Source organism: Moschus berezovskii, chromosome 7, assembly GCF_049115385.1.
Source record: "Moschus berezovskii isolate FMDL1 chromosome 7, NW_MosBer_1.0, whole genome shotgun sequence".
NCBI classification, from domain to species: Eukaryota; Metazoa; Chordata; class Mammalia; order Artiodactyla; family Moschidae; genus Moschus; species Moschus berezovskii.
Genome location: NC_142466.1, coordinates 83,253,449 through 83,265,906, shown reverse-complemented (window position 1 = coordinate 83,265,906; position 12,458 = coordinate 83,253,449). Strand labels below are relative to the sequence as shown.

The 12,458-nt window shown below is 46.5% G+C and overlaps 1 protein-coding gene across 6 annotated transcripts in view; it reads left to right on the top strand.

The window, feature by feature from the left end:
- FAM219A (family with sequence similarity 219 member A) overlaps positions 1-12,458 on the top strand; it is a 63,064-nt gene that overhangs the window by 42,722 nt on the left and 7,884 nt on the right. For 3 of the 6 annotated variants that reach the window (XM_055427328.2, XM_055427327.2, XM_055427326.2), the window contains exon 2: positions 10,872-10,920. In XM_055427328.2, the coding sequence (XP_055283303.1) occupies positions 10,872-10,920 (49 nt within the window). Of the gene's footprint in view, positions 1-10,871; positions 10,972-12,458 lie in introns of all 6 variants that reach the window. The other 3 variants (XM_055427325.2, XM_055427324.2, XM_055427322.2) reach the window with 1 other exon arrangement.

Sequence of the window (12,458 nt, the reverse complement as noted above, 5' to 3'; positions counted from 1 at the left end):
CCCATAGACTTTCAGATGACTGCCTTCTTGGGAAAACCAGGAATCCAGAAGAGTTATGAGCCAGTGCAGGCTTGGCTCAGTCTCTTGAGTAATTGAAGCTTATCAAACATCCTCAAATGAGATTTGGAGCCAAGATCCAGATGAAGATCCACAAGTAGTCTGGCGCAGACCAAATGTCAATGTCTGTTGACATTTCTCTTGATTCAGCTTCCTACCATGTACAGGGATAAGGGACCAGTCTCAAGGACTCTCCAGCCAAACACCCTCTGTCAATTCCTTGGCAGCATCTCTCCTTGGTGTTCTGTGCCTCCTTCCTTACATTGGGGAACTAGAATCCACATCCTGGAAAGAAACCAAAGGGTCCTCTGGACCACACTCCTTAAAGCTCTATTATCCCTGAATATCCAGTCCCCTTCTTTGCCTCCTTTGGACCCTGTCCAAGTAGAAGGCCCTTAGAACCGCAGATCCCTTGGCCCCTTTAACTCCCTTGATTTTGGAATCATTTCTATGCAAAGTCTCATCTCCAAAGTTTGTGTTGGCCAAAACTGAATTAAATAAGAGAAGGGACTGCCTTCTCTCCACTGCCCACCCTCATACTATCTTCTTCTGCCTCAGGCCCTACCAGTTAATCTCTTTTTTCCCCCCATTTTTTCCCATTGTGGTAAAATATATATAACATAAAATTTATCACTTCAACTATTGTTGATCTACTTTTTAAAAGAATTTTACACGTTCACCCCTTTCTCCATTAAGTGAGATGGCCTCTCCCTAAAGAGGTTGAAATAGAAGCAGGTGACGGTGGGGGGCGGGGCAGAATGTGGGACTCAAAAACGTTTTGGTTCACCAGACTGTAGAGGCTAAGACCTGTGTCTCTGCCCGGTCCAAGGTAAGACCTTAACATCTGGCTCAGAGGATGAGCTTGGGGAGAGGGATGAAGTTCAAGGACTAGGCCAAGTCAAGCCTCCCGGAGGAACCAAGGTTTCTCAATTTCTGGCCCTGCCCCTGTCTCCTGGGTCAGGAGGCTCATCCCCTAGGCCTTTATGCAGAGGCTTCCCCCAAGCCACTGTTACTATCTAGTTGTCTCTGAGTTAGGCATTTGCCCTATCTCCCAAACAAAGGCTTTTTGTTCATAGGATTTCCAGGTGAATAGGAACGGGAATGAATAACAGAACATCAATCTAGGGCAAGCAGCCCTAACCACAGAGAAGGCAAAGCAGGATTCTAAATCATTTTAAAAACTCACAGGTCCCTTGTCTACCCCAAATGAATCTGGGGCTTCCCCGGTGGCTCAGTGGTAAAGAACCCACCTGCCAATGCAGGAGACAGTTTAATCCCTGATCCGGGGAGATCCCACATGCCTTAGAGCAACTAAGCCCATGCACCACAACTATTGAGCCCATACTGTAGAGCCTGCGAACCACAACTACTGAGCCCTGTTGCTGCGACTACTGAAGACCAAATGCTGTGGAACCATGTGCTCAGCAGCAAGAGAGGTCATTGTAATAAGAAGCCTGCACACTGCAACTAGAGAGTAGCCCCTGCTCACCATAACTAGAGAAAAGCCTATGCAGCAATGAAGACCCAACATAGCCAAAGATAAATAAATTCAATTTTTTTTTTGGATGAATCCAATTCTTTGCCATCCCAGTGCTAGCTTCGTATCTTTCACCATCCTTCTCCCTCCCTGTTTCTGAGTAGCTATTTTTGAAAACTAAATAATAGGTAAGGGAGTGGGAGCTGCCTGTCTTTCTGGACTAACTCCAGAGCCATTTTGCTTCATTGTCTCACCCCAAATCTGAAAGCAAGGGAGACCTCCTCAGTGAGGTTTGCCTCCTGGACCTGCAGCTTCAGTCCCAGTGCCTGCAGCTGATGTGCACAGGCCAGGGACCAGCGGAAGCATGGCAGCCAGCTGCCTGACAGGACTAGTGCTCCTGGTAGAGCCTTGCCCAAGCTGCAGTGTGATAGTCTTCTCTCCTTTTGTTCTTAATCATTGGCCTCATGTCAGGAATATTTTGTCTGGCAGGTGATGCCCAGAGGAAATTCTATTCTTTGAAAGAAGATTCCCCAGAGGGAACCAGGCAAATAGGACTGGAGAAGAGCTCTCTTGGAAAACAGTAGATAGATGTGATGACCTGAAATACCCCAGTACACAGTGAAAATAAAATACTAAAAAACCAGCTATAGCGGTTGGTTATGACTAGAGGTATTGTAAATTGTAAATTGGAACAATCCTCTGGGAAAGCAGTTTGGCAGTATGTATCAAGAATCTTAAAAGCGTTCACACTTTTTGATTTATAATAGTGCAATATTGCAAACCACCTAAATGTCCAAAATAACTGAAGGGTTAAAAAGTTATTGTATGTCCCCTTTATGGATATCATGTAGCCATTAAGCTGATAGTTAAGAAAACTATGTAAAAATATGGAGAGTTGAATATGCCCTAACACTAATTTTTTTTAATATAGAATATAAGATACAGTGTGTTTTTCTTTAAATGTTGTTCTATGAATAATCATTCAGTTCAGTTCAGTTCAGTCACTCAGTCGTGTCCGACTCTCCGCGACCCCATGAATCACAGCACGCCAGGCCTCCCTGTCCATCACCAACCCCCGGAGTACACTCAAACTCATGCCCACAGAGTCGGTGATGCCATCCAGCCATCTCATTCTCGGTCTTCCCCCTCTCCTCCCGCCCCCAACCTTTCCCAGCATCAGAGTCTTTTCCAGTGAGTCAACTCGTCGCATGAGGTGGCCAAAGTATTGCAGTTTCAGCTTTAGCATCAGCCCCTCCAATGAACATCCAGGATTGATCTCCTTTAGAATGGACTGGTTGGATCTCCTTGCAGTATAAGGGACTCTCAAGAGTCTTCTCCAACACCACAGTTCAAAAGCATCGATTCTTCGGCGATCAGCCTTCTTCACAGTCCAACTCTCACATCCATACATGACCACGGGAAAAACCATAGCCTTGACTAGACGGACCTTGGTTGGCAAAGTAATGTCTCTGCTTTTTAATATACTATCAAGGTTGGTCATAACTTTCCTTCCAAGGAGCAAGCGTCTTTTAATTTCATGGCTGCAATCAGCATCCGCAGTGATTTTGGAGCCCAAAAAAATAAAGTCTGACACCGTTTCCACTGTTTCTCCATCTATTTCCCATGAATAATCATTAGCAGATACTTTCTGGTTATAGTAACAAAATCCAACTCAAGCTAGTTTAAGCTAAAAAGGTGACTAGAATGTAAGGACACTAGATTTTCTCCTAATCCATGAGGACAGGTGTGTAATCAAACCTTAGAGGGACAGAACAAGTTCTAGAACCAGAACCCGAAACCTAGGGAAGACTTTCTAGCTCTTGTGTTTCTTCTTTCTGAACATCAGCTTTATTCTTGTCTCCCTGCTGGTGACCTTCTCTGCTACCTAATCTGTAGTCTTAAGCTTCACGTGCCGGTGACCTTCTCTGCTACCTAATCTATAGTCTTAAGCTTCACGTCTCCTCTTAGAAGCCCCACTTCCCAGTTCTGGCGGATGCTCTGATGGGCTCCACCTGGTCCAAGCAAGCACAGGACAAAATAGACCCAACAATGTACCTACCTAGAGGCCCATGCCTGTGACCATGAGGGCAGGTGAAACACCAGCTCCCGGAGAGGGAAACCCCTAGTGTTGCTGCTGTAGTGTAAATAAAAGACTCAGATACACTAGAGCATTAACAGAAATTGCCTCAAAATGGTAAGACTAAATGTGATTTTTTTTTTAATTTTAGCGTGTATCACTTTATAATAGAAAAATCTATTGAACTCGCCATGGCTAAAGTTGTTTCTAGCCATGGGGTTCTGCATTTTGGTTCTCCCAATGACAGTCACCACAAAGCTACTAAAGCTTGGTGGGTGGTGCTTCTTTTTGGGGATGAATTCCATCCTAGGAGCTGTTTAGGAAACAGAAAATCTTCAGCTATACACAAGACCCCCTTGACTTCTTGAACTCTAGCCCAGCCACGAGAATCCTTTCAGCTTCCTTCTAGGGAGCTTTGCTTCTTCCCATAATGCTCTGCAGAAGTGTGGTGTATGTGGAAAAGGTGTGTTTTCTTCCCTACTACCAGCACCCAGTCCAGAGCTGGAAAGGAGTGGCCACTCAATGTTGACTTTGTTTGAACTGAGTCTTCTTATAGAGAAAAACCTTGAAGAGTGAGGAGATTTAGACTGATAAGAAAGGCCTCCCTGAACTAGGCAGGGTCCTCTGACCCCTTTCCTGAATTCAGGCTTCATAGAATTCCCTAGTTTTTCTGTTCTTTCCCCCCACTCTTGGTAAGAGCTATGAACAATATTTGGAGAAACTGTCTCCCTTATGTTTCCCTGACCACCTTCCAGATATTCCCCAAAAGACCTTACACCTAACAGAGGTCTTTGTCCTTTCCTGTAAGTGGGGCCCCTAAGGGTCTTAATATGTCCTGAAAGGATAGAAGTCCTGGCCAGTTGCCTGGCAGAAATGCTCGCAAAGAGGGAGATAGGGAATAAAATAATAAAAGAGGGAGATAGGGAGATAGCTCCCCAACCGTGGTACTCACAGAACCTCAGATTCTTCTGCAGAGTAGGAACTGTCATTGGCCAAATGATTCTCATGCTGAGCCAGAGAGGGATGAGAATGCCTTAGAGGATGAATGGACAGCCATCTGTAGGGAAGCCGAGAGGTCTAACTAATGCCTAAACTGCTACTGAATATTCTTGGACTGGATGTTAGGTTTCTGCCAAGCCATGGGCATTGGACAGAAAGGCATAGAGTTGCATTTTTTGGATCTCCCTCTAAAATATTGAGATCTAAACATGCTCATTACCACCCCTGCTAAGGGATGCTTGGGGGGAGTGGCATAACTCTTCGGGGAGCCACAGCCTCAGGAAGTTTCTGAGCTGAACCACTTGTGACAGAAACAGAGTCGGTCTATGATACCCTATCTTGCTGTCTCTCTGCCCATCAGAGAGTGACGTGAGCTCCAGATCACCCCCTATTTTCCTTTGCTTCTCAGTACTACCTGTCCTCCCGTCCCTGTTCCTGTTCCTGCTCTAAGTCTGTTCTGCTTTCCCTCAGGGGAACTGAACAGGGTACAGACATGACTATTCCAGAGGTAGCCTTTCAACATTTCATAACTCAGAACTGCTTCGACCAGCTCCCTCCTAAAACTAGAGGAAAATTCATGTGTGTTAGGCAAAAAGAGGTTAGATAATGTTGATACAAGCATTTTGCCTCTCCATACCTCATTCTAAATCCATTTCATTTTCCATCTTCCTGAAAATTAGTGCTTGAAGGTGAGGACAGAGGTCACCTTTCCTGTAGAAAAGCGAAAATTGAATCATGTTGTTACCTTGAATCATCTGTGTTCAGTCCATAAGACAAAGGCAAAATTGTTCAGCACCATGGAGAGTGCCTTTCATCCTAAAGACAAGATCAAGAGCAGGTGAAAGTTGAGGATTTGTAGCTGAAAACCCTGCCAGTCTGATCTCCTTCCACTCCTGTCCAGCCACCAAGAGTCCCTCTTTTCCTCAACCCTTAGGCATTTGCCCCCTTTTTTTTTTACTTAACTAGGCTTTTAGGAATGAACTCCCTTAACTTCCACCCACCTTTCTGTCTCCATGTTATCTGCATCTCCCGCCCATCTTCACCTCCCTTCCATTTCAGTAATGAACGTTCCTCCTCTCATCTGATTCTGGTTCTATCTTCTCTTGACTCCTCAAAGACCATAGTCCATCAAACATCTCCCTTTCTACTCAGTTTTCTTCCCCTCAGTGTGAAACAGTGGTCATGTGTTCCCTCCCTCCAAAGAATCCTTCAATTCCAAAACTCCCTCTGACTGTCATTCATTCTCACTCTCTCTTCTCAGTTTAGCTCCTTGAGAGAACAGCCTGTGTTCACTGTTTCTACTTCATCTCCCATTCCCTCCTACATCCCTTGTAATCTCTGCTCTGTTCTTACCATTCAACCAAAACTCTGTTTGCTAAGGTCACCTATGACTTCCTTACTTCTAAATATTATCTTTATCTTATGGACTCATGTATTAGTTTGACACTGTTGATTTGTTTCACCTGGAAACTGCTTTATATCTTCCTGGATCTTTTTCTACATCTTGTCTTTCTGCTCCTACTCAATCTTTTTCTTCCACTCATTTCCTAAGGTTGGATGCTCTCCAGGACTCTATTCTTGGTTCCTGTCTGTTTTCACTATGCTTGTTCTCCCTGAGGAGGTTTATTCTCCTCTGTGGGCTTCAATTGGTATCAGTCCACAGCTCTTTCTTGAGATCCTGAACCGCAATTCCTACTAATAATGTCATCTAGTGTCCAAAAGACACTTCAAAGTTCAACCTGTCCCAAACTGAGCTCATCTGGTTTTCCCTGACCATCGTTATGCCTTCTCCTGCATTGTCTGTTTTAATAATTACTGCAAGAATCCCTTTCCCAGTTACCCCACACAGAAAACTAGGAGTGTCTGGACCCCTTCCATATTTTATCTCTGAGGTTTGCAACTCTACTCTCTTTAACATCCTCCTTTATGGCTTTTTACCTTCTGCTTAGTTCAGGTCTCCGTCATCTCTTGCTGGCACTGTTGCAATAGTCCCCTAAACTCCAGTCTCATTGCCTTTCCACCAATCTTCTACATGACTTTTAGAGTGTCCTTCTCCATCTCAAATCTGATCATGTTACTCCCCTACTCAAGGCTTCACTGGCTCCTCCGCCATCATCTTCTGAGGAAAGAACAAAATCAAGACCCATCTTCCACCATGATCTGAGCCCTGCTGGCCCCGCAACTTTATTTCCTGTCACTCTTAATCATCATACCTTCTAGGTCTCAACTGTAGCAACATATTGACTGTTTCTTGAATACGCAATGCTAGTTTCAGGCTTCTGAGCCTTTGCAGATGTTCCCTGAACATCCTTCCTCTTAAGATAACTGGGAAACTGATGTTTGGAGATGTTTTCAAGAGTCTTCCTCTGGGAAGTTTTCTCTGACCACCCTCCTTTTGTCCTTTTCCCTCTACTTTTATGGCTCTTGTTATATTTATTGATAATTACTGGGAGTTCCTTAAGGATAGGTCTCTTTCTGTATATCTTGATGAGCCTCAGGCTGACCACTGATAACTAAGTGAGGGAAATACAGCATAAGGAAGTGAGGAGAGAGAGGAGACAGAACGTTCCCTGATCAGGCCCCTTCTCACCCTGTTGAGCGAGCATCTCTTCCACATATACCTCCCCACATAAGCCAGGCCCCAACCTGGGTGGTGACAGGGCTGCTGCTATGGATCAGTCACTGCCAGGGTACATTGTTCATGGCCGTGTGTCCCACAGAGCCTGTACTAATAAAAGCTTCAAGCTTCCACACATAGAGTGTGCTGGATGTAGTATATATACTAAATAGTACTCTAAATGCTTGCATATTAAGCACTAGATTACATAATCTCACTTTATCCTCACAGAAACCTGACATAGGTATTAGTATTAGCCCCACGTTACAGATGTAGAAACTAAAGCCCAGATCACATAACTAGTGTTATAAATGGAGGAGCCAAGATTTTTTTTTTTAAAGAAGAGTCTAAGTGGTAATTTGTTGAAGCTAGTAATTTGTTTGATAGGTACCCAGGATCTCACTATACTGTTTTCTCTGTTTTCATGTAAATTTAATAAGTTCTATAGTAAAGCATTTTTAAAAGATTGGGCTAAATCAGTGTTTTAAACTCCCTCCCCCACCTTTCTTTTAAAGCAATAAAGCCCTTTCTTCAACAAAAATCTTGCAGAAAGGCTCCTATGTAAGTGAAATCAAAATGGATCTATTCTGAGGATTTCCCTGGTAGTCCAGTGATTGGGAATACACCTTGGAATGCAGGGGATGTGGGTTTGATACCTGGTCCGGGAACTAGGATCCCCTATGTTGCAGAGTAGCTAAGCCCCATGTGCTGCAATGTGCCTACGCACCACAAACCAGAGAGCCCATGCACTGCAATGCAAGATCCCACATGATACAGCAGAAATCCTGTGTGCCACAGCTAAGACCTGACACAGCCAAATAAATACACAAAAACGGATGTATTCTAGTTTTAGGGAAGCCAGACCCCCTCCTGTTGCTCTCCTCTCGCACTCAGCCCTGCCCAAGGCACAGGGTTCAGGAAACACAGTTGAATGAAAATCACTGGACCAGACTAACTCTGAAGATTCTTCTGGTATTTCTGCCTTCCTCTAGTTATATTGGTTTTGCACTGGTCATTAGCTGATTTATTCCATCCCAGAAACAGTGAGATTAAGCTATTAATCATCTCCATAGTCTTTGGATAATTTGCATGCAGGGTTGTAGAAACATGGGCTGCTGTTAGAGATGCATTTCAATGTCTGTCTCTGCTGAGTGTTTATTAATAACCTTGCTAATCACCACTCTAGTTTCTGGATCTAGCTAACTCCTGTCAGATGTCCTTGGGGGGCATTTTAAATTTTCCCTGATTTCTTTGAGCCAGATGCTTCCTTCTGCCTGGATTCCTCTCTGATACTTGTATTCATGAATATTTCACATCTAATCTCCCTGATTACATTTCCATGTGGTGGTCATGGTGCATTGGCTGCACTTCCCAGGAAAGACATACAGGAAGCCCACAGTGAAGGCTTGAGTTTGCAGGCACAGTGCCAGAATCTTTGTTCCCGCCTCAAAGATGGCCTTCCATCAGGGACTGTGATGGGGAACTGCTGAATGGGACCTCGCAGTCTAGGGCTTTACATGCTGGCTCTTGACCTAAAGGGACTGGCAGTGTCACTCAGGAATCCCAGTGGCCTTAGGGAACACATGTGGGTCCCTGTGACCAGAGTCGCTCAGCATTTCCCACTCAGGCCCCATCTTTCCTGCACTGGCCCCCTCCAGTGTTGCCACCCAGGACCTCCAGCCTGAGAGAAGACACTCTGATGGACTCATCTGCGCCACAGAGGGAAAAGTTAGCCACAAACGCCCAAGGACTTGAGTTCTTAAAGTTAACTGTGGGAGAAGGCAGAGGTGATGGTCAAAGAGGCAAGATGAGCCAGGGGACATAGTGTCCTGGAAGCCAGGGGAGGAAATCCTTTCCAAATGGACATGGTATGTGTGACATGTGACAAACACTACAGAAAGAGGAAAGGAAATTGGAACTCTGTCAGTGCTTCCCTGGGAGGGCCCCACAGGCACGTTTGTGGGTTTTACCTTTGAGAAGCCCTTGCTCAGGTGGCCTTGGGAGTGAGCCGTCCCTGCAGCCTAGTGCTCACCAGCTGGTTTCCATGTCCCCTGCAGGCAGCACTGTTTTGACCACAGAGAGACATGGATGGATCACTAGAGGCCTCCTTCTCCAGGGCAGCAGGGGACAGGTGCTGCCAGTGATCAGTCTCCCAAAGAGGAGCCAAGCCAGGGAGGCAGAGGATGAAGGGCTTGGAAAGACCAATGGCTTGGGAGGTTGCCTGGGGTGCACACATTGAACCCTTGTCCCCCAACCTGTTCTACCCTTCTGTCCCATTCCCCTCAGTGACAGCTAAGGCTGGGAAGAGGACACAGGCCCGGGTTCTGCCTTCAGGAACTCACAAACCACTGTGGCAACACTGCCCACCCAGACTTTGCACTCTGGATGGCCTAAAGAAACACAGACAAGGCCAGGATTTCCCTCTAAAACATTCTAGACTTTTCCCTTTTCCTTTAGTGGCAAGCATGTTTTCATCCACCCTGCTTCATTCTAAAGGGAACCTAAACCACCATAATGGCTGCATAGCCTTCCTTTAGTGGTCACCAGAAACCACTCAGATCCCTGGGCCTGGCCCCACAGGGCCCATCCTCCAGCATTCTTCCTACCTCTCTGTCTGCTCTTCGTGTCTCCAGAGGCAGAATAGGCACAGCCCTGGAGCCTCTCTGCGATCCCCTGACCTTAGGCTTACCACTCTGTGAACCTAGGTGGATGGTTAGGATGGCAGCATCCTATGTCCATGGCTGGTTATCAGTTTCTCAGGGAGATGGTGAATGGCTCCAGTACCTTCCAACTGACTGAGGCAGAGTAGGACACGGCCCTGGATCTTGTGGCAGAGATTTGGGGCTGTTCTGGAGAGAATAGTGAGGCTAAAGTAGGACTTGGGGCAGCATAATACCCATAGCAATGGGAAGAAGTCAGTAAAGAGAGCAGTGAGGGAGACCAAAATGGTTCCAGACCCTGGACAATGCACAGAACATGTTGTCTTCTTTGTCATCTGTAGTGTCCAGCCCTGTCTGGGCAACACAGGACGAGCTGCCCACCGGCTGACTTGCCATTGTTTGTCTTCTCACCTGCCATTCCCAGCCAACCATTCAGGTTCTCTTGGGAGACACTCTTCAGGATCCATCTGTGGAATGGACAAGTTCTCACTAGAACTGTGTGGCTACAGCCTGGAAGTCTAGCCTGGCTCGGCCAGTCTGTTCTCCTGGGAAGGGATCAGCCAGAGTTGGGGAAACAGAGGGAGAAGGCTCATCTCAGGGAGCACCTACTCAGACCTTAATCCAGACTTAAACTCACAGGAACCTAGAAAGATCTTTCTAAACAAGGAAGGGCCCTGAGGAGCATGGTGGCTAGTATGGGAGGCAGGAGAATGTGGTCCTGTGGGTTTAGAGAATCACAGTAGGCTTCCTGGGGGTGGCAGATGACACTGGACTTAAAGGACAGACACCCAGATGGGTGTCAATAGGGCTGAGATCCTGGGCTCTTCCACCCAGCTCCCGATCTTCCCTCCATGGTAGCCGGGTCTATCCCTTCCTTCCTGAACCCCACCCACTGCCAGGGAGAAATACCCACAGAGGACAGGTGAGAACAGCCCCCTGTGTTCACCTCCTAACAGCTCCCTGTCCCCCTGCTTTCTCCCCCAGGACCCAGCCGCCGCCTCCATCTCAGACGGAGACTGTGACGCCCGGGAGGGTGAGTCAGTAGCCATGAATTACAAACCATCCCCGCTCCAAGTGAAGCTGGGTGAGTGTGTCTGGGGGGTGAGGGAGATGTTGGGCGTGAACAGGCAAGGTGCGCTGGGCTGGGTCTGCAAAGAGGTACAGCTCAGGCTAGATAATTCCAAGACTCTAGCCACCAAGTCACTGGCACCACCAGGTACCTTCTCTCCTGCAAGGCCAAGAGGGAGGTGATAGTTCTCTACAGGAGCCCAGAGCTCTAGAGGCATGTCTGGGGCCCAGAAGGCTCCAGGTGTTCTGGGGCATAGCTGCAGGAACCCCAGAGAGACGATCGGAAGCCCCATCAAACACTGGACCAGGTTGAGAGGAAGCTGCCTTAGAAATGGGCATCAGTTCCTGTATCTGAGGGGAGAAAGGAGTGAGGCTCCTGAAGCCTAGAACCTGGCTTCTCTCCCCTAGAAGCTGAGCCCCTCTCCCCATTCCTAGTCAGCCTATCTGGATATCTCCAGATCTTGTTGCCTCCTGTTTGGAGGAACTTTCCCTTAGTTTCTTAATAAACCAAAACCTCTCCTGGCTTCCCAGGGTCACCCTGCCCTTGGGGGTTTATCTCATATCCACTCCAAAGTCAGTTTATGCTGCCGCCTGCTCCTTTGAGCCACCTCTCTCCCAGTCACTGCCCAGAGCTCCTGCAGCTGCTGCGCTAGCTTTACCTCCCCCCAACACCACCTATCTCCCTCAGGGACCATCTCACTCACACAAGGCTGCCATACATAACAGACTTCTAATTTTAAAAAATGGTTTCAGGAATTCCCTGGCGGTCCAGTGGTTAGGACACTTCATTTCCACTGCTGAGGGCCTGGGTTCAATCCCTGGTCAGGGAACTAAGATCCCACAGGCCATGAGGTGCAGCCATCAATAAATGAATTAAAAATTTGTTTTCACGAGTGAAAATATAGCTAACACAGTGCATCCAGGAAAGAGTTAACAATTAAATGCAGGCCATGACCATCCTTCAGAATTTCTCTGCCATCCCGACTGCACTCCTGCTCATCTTTCTCCCCAGGTTCCAACTGCCCATCAAACACTGGGACCTCTCCTTAGTCCTGAGAAATCTGTTTCAAAACCTTGCCCTGCAGCTGCCAGGACACCTTTTCAGAGTCCTGTTATATTATTCAGCTTTTCTTTTTTCCTTTTAACTTGCTTTTCTCCTTCCAGACCAAATCCAGGGAGTCCCTCAGGCTGTTTTTCTAAACAAGACAGCAGTCCTCTCAGTGGAATTTGTTCATCTTCCCACTACAGGACACCAGACTCAAACTGCAGCCAGTTTTCTCTGCTTATTATTGTTTAATTTAACAGCACAAGTATTTAACAAGTATAACTTCTTTACTTTTCCCCATCATTTTCTCCTCCCCAGAGATAATCATTCCAAACGTTTTGTGTTTGGTTTTTAGTTTTTTCTAGTTTTATTTTGTATTTGAACACAAGTGGTATCATACTGTCCACATTTTCTGATTAACGTCTTAGAGCCCGTTCTAATATCAGTATATAGAGAAT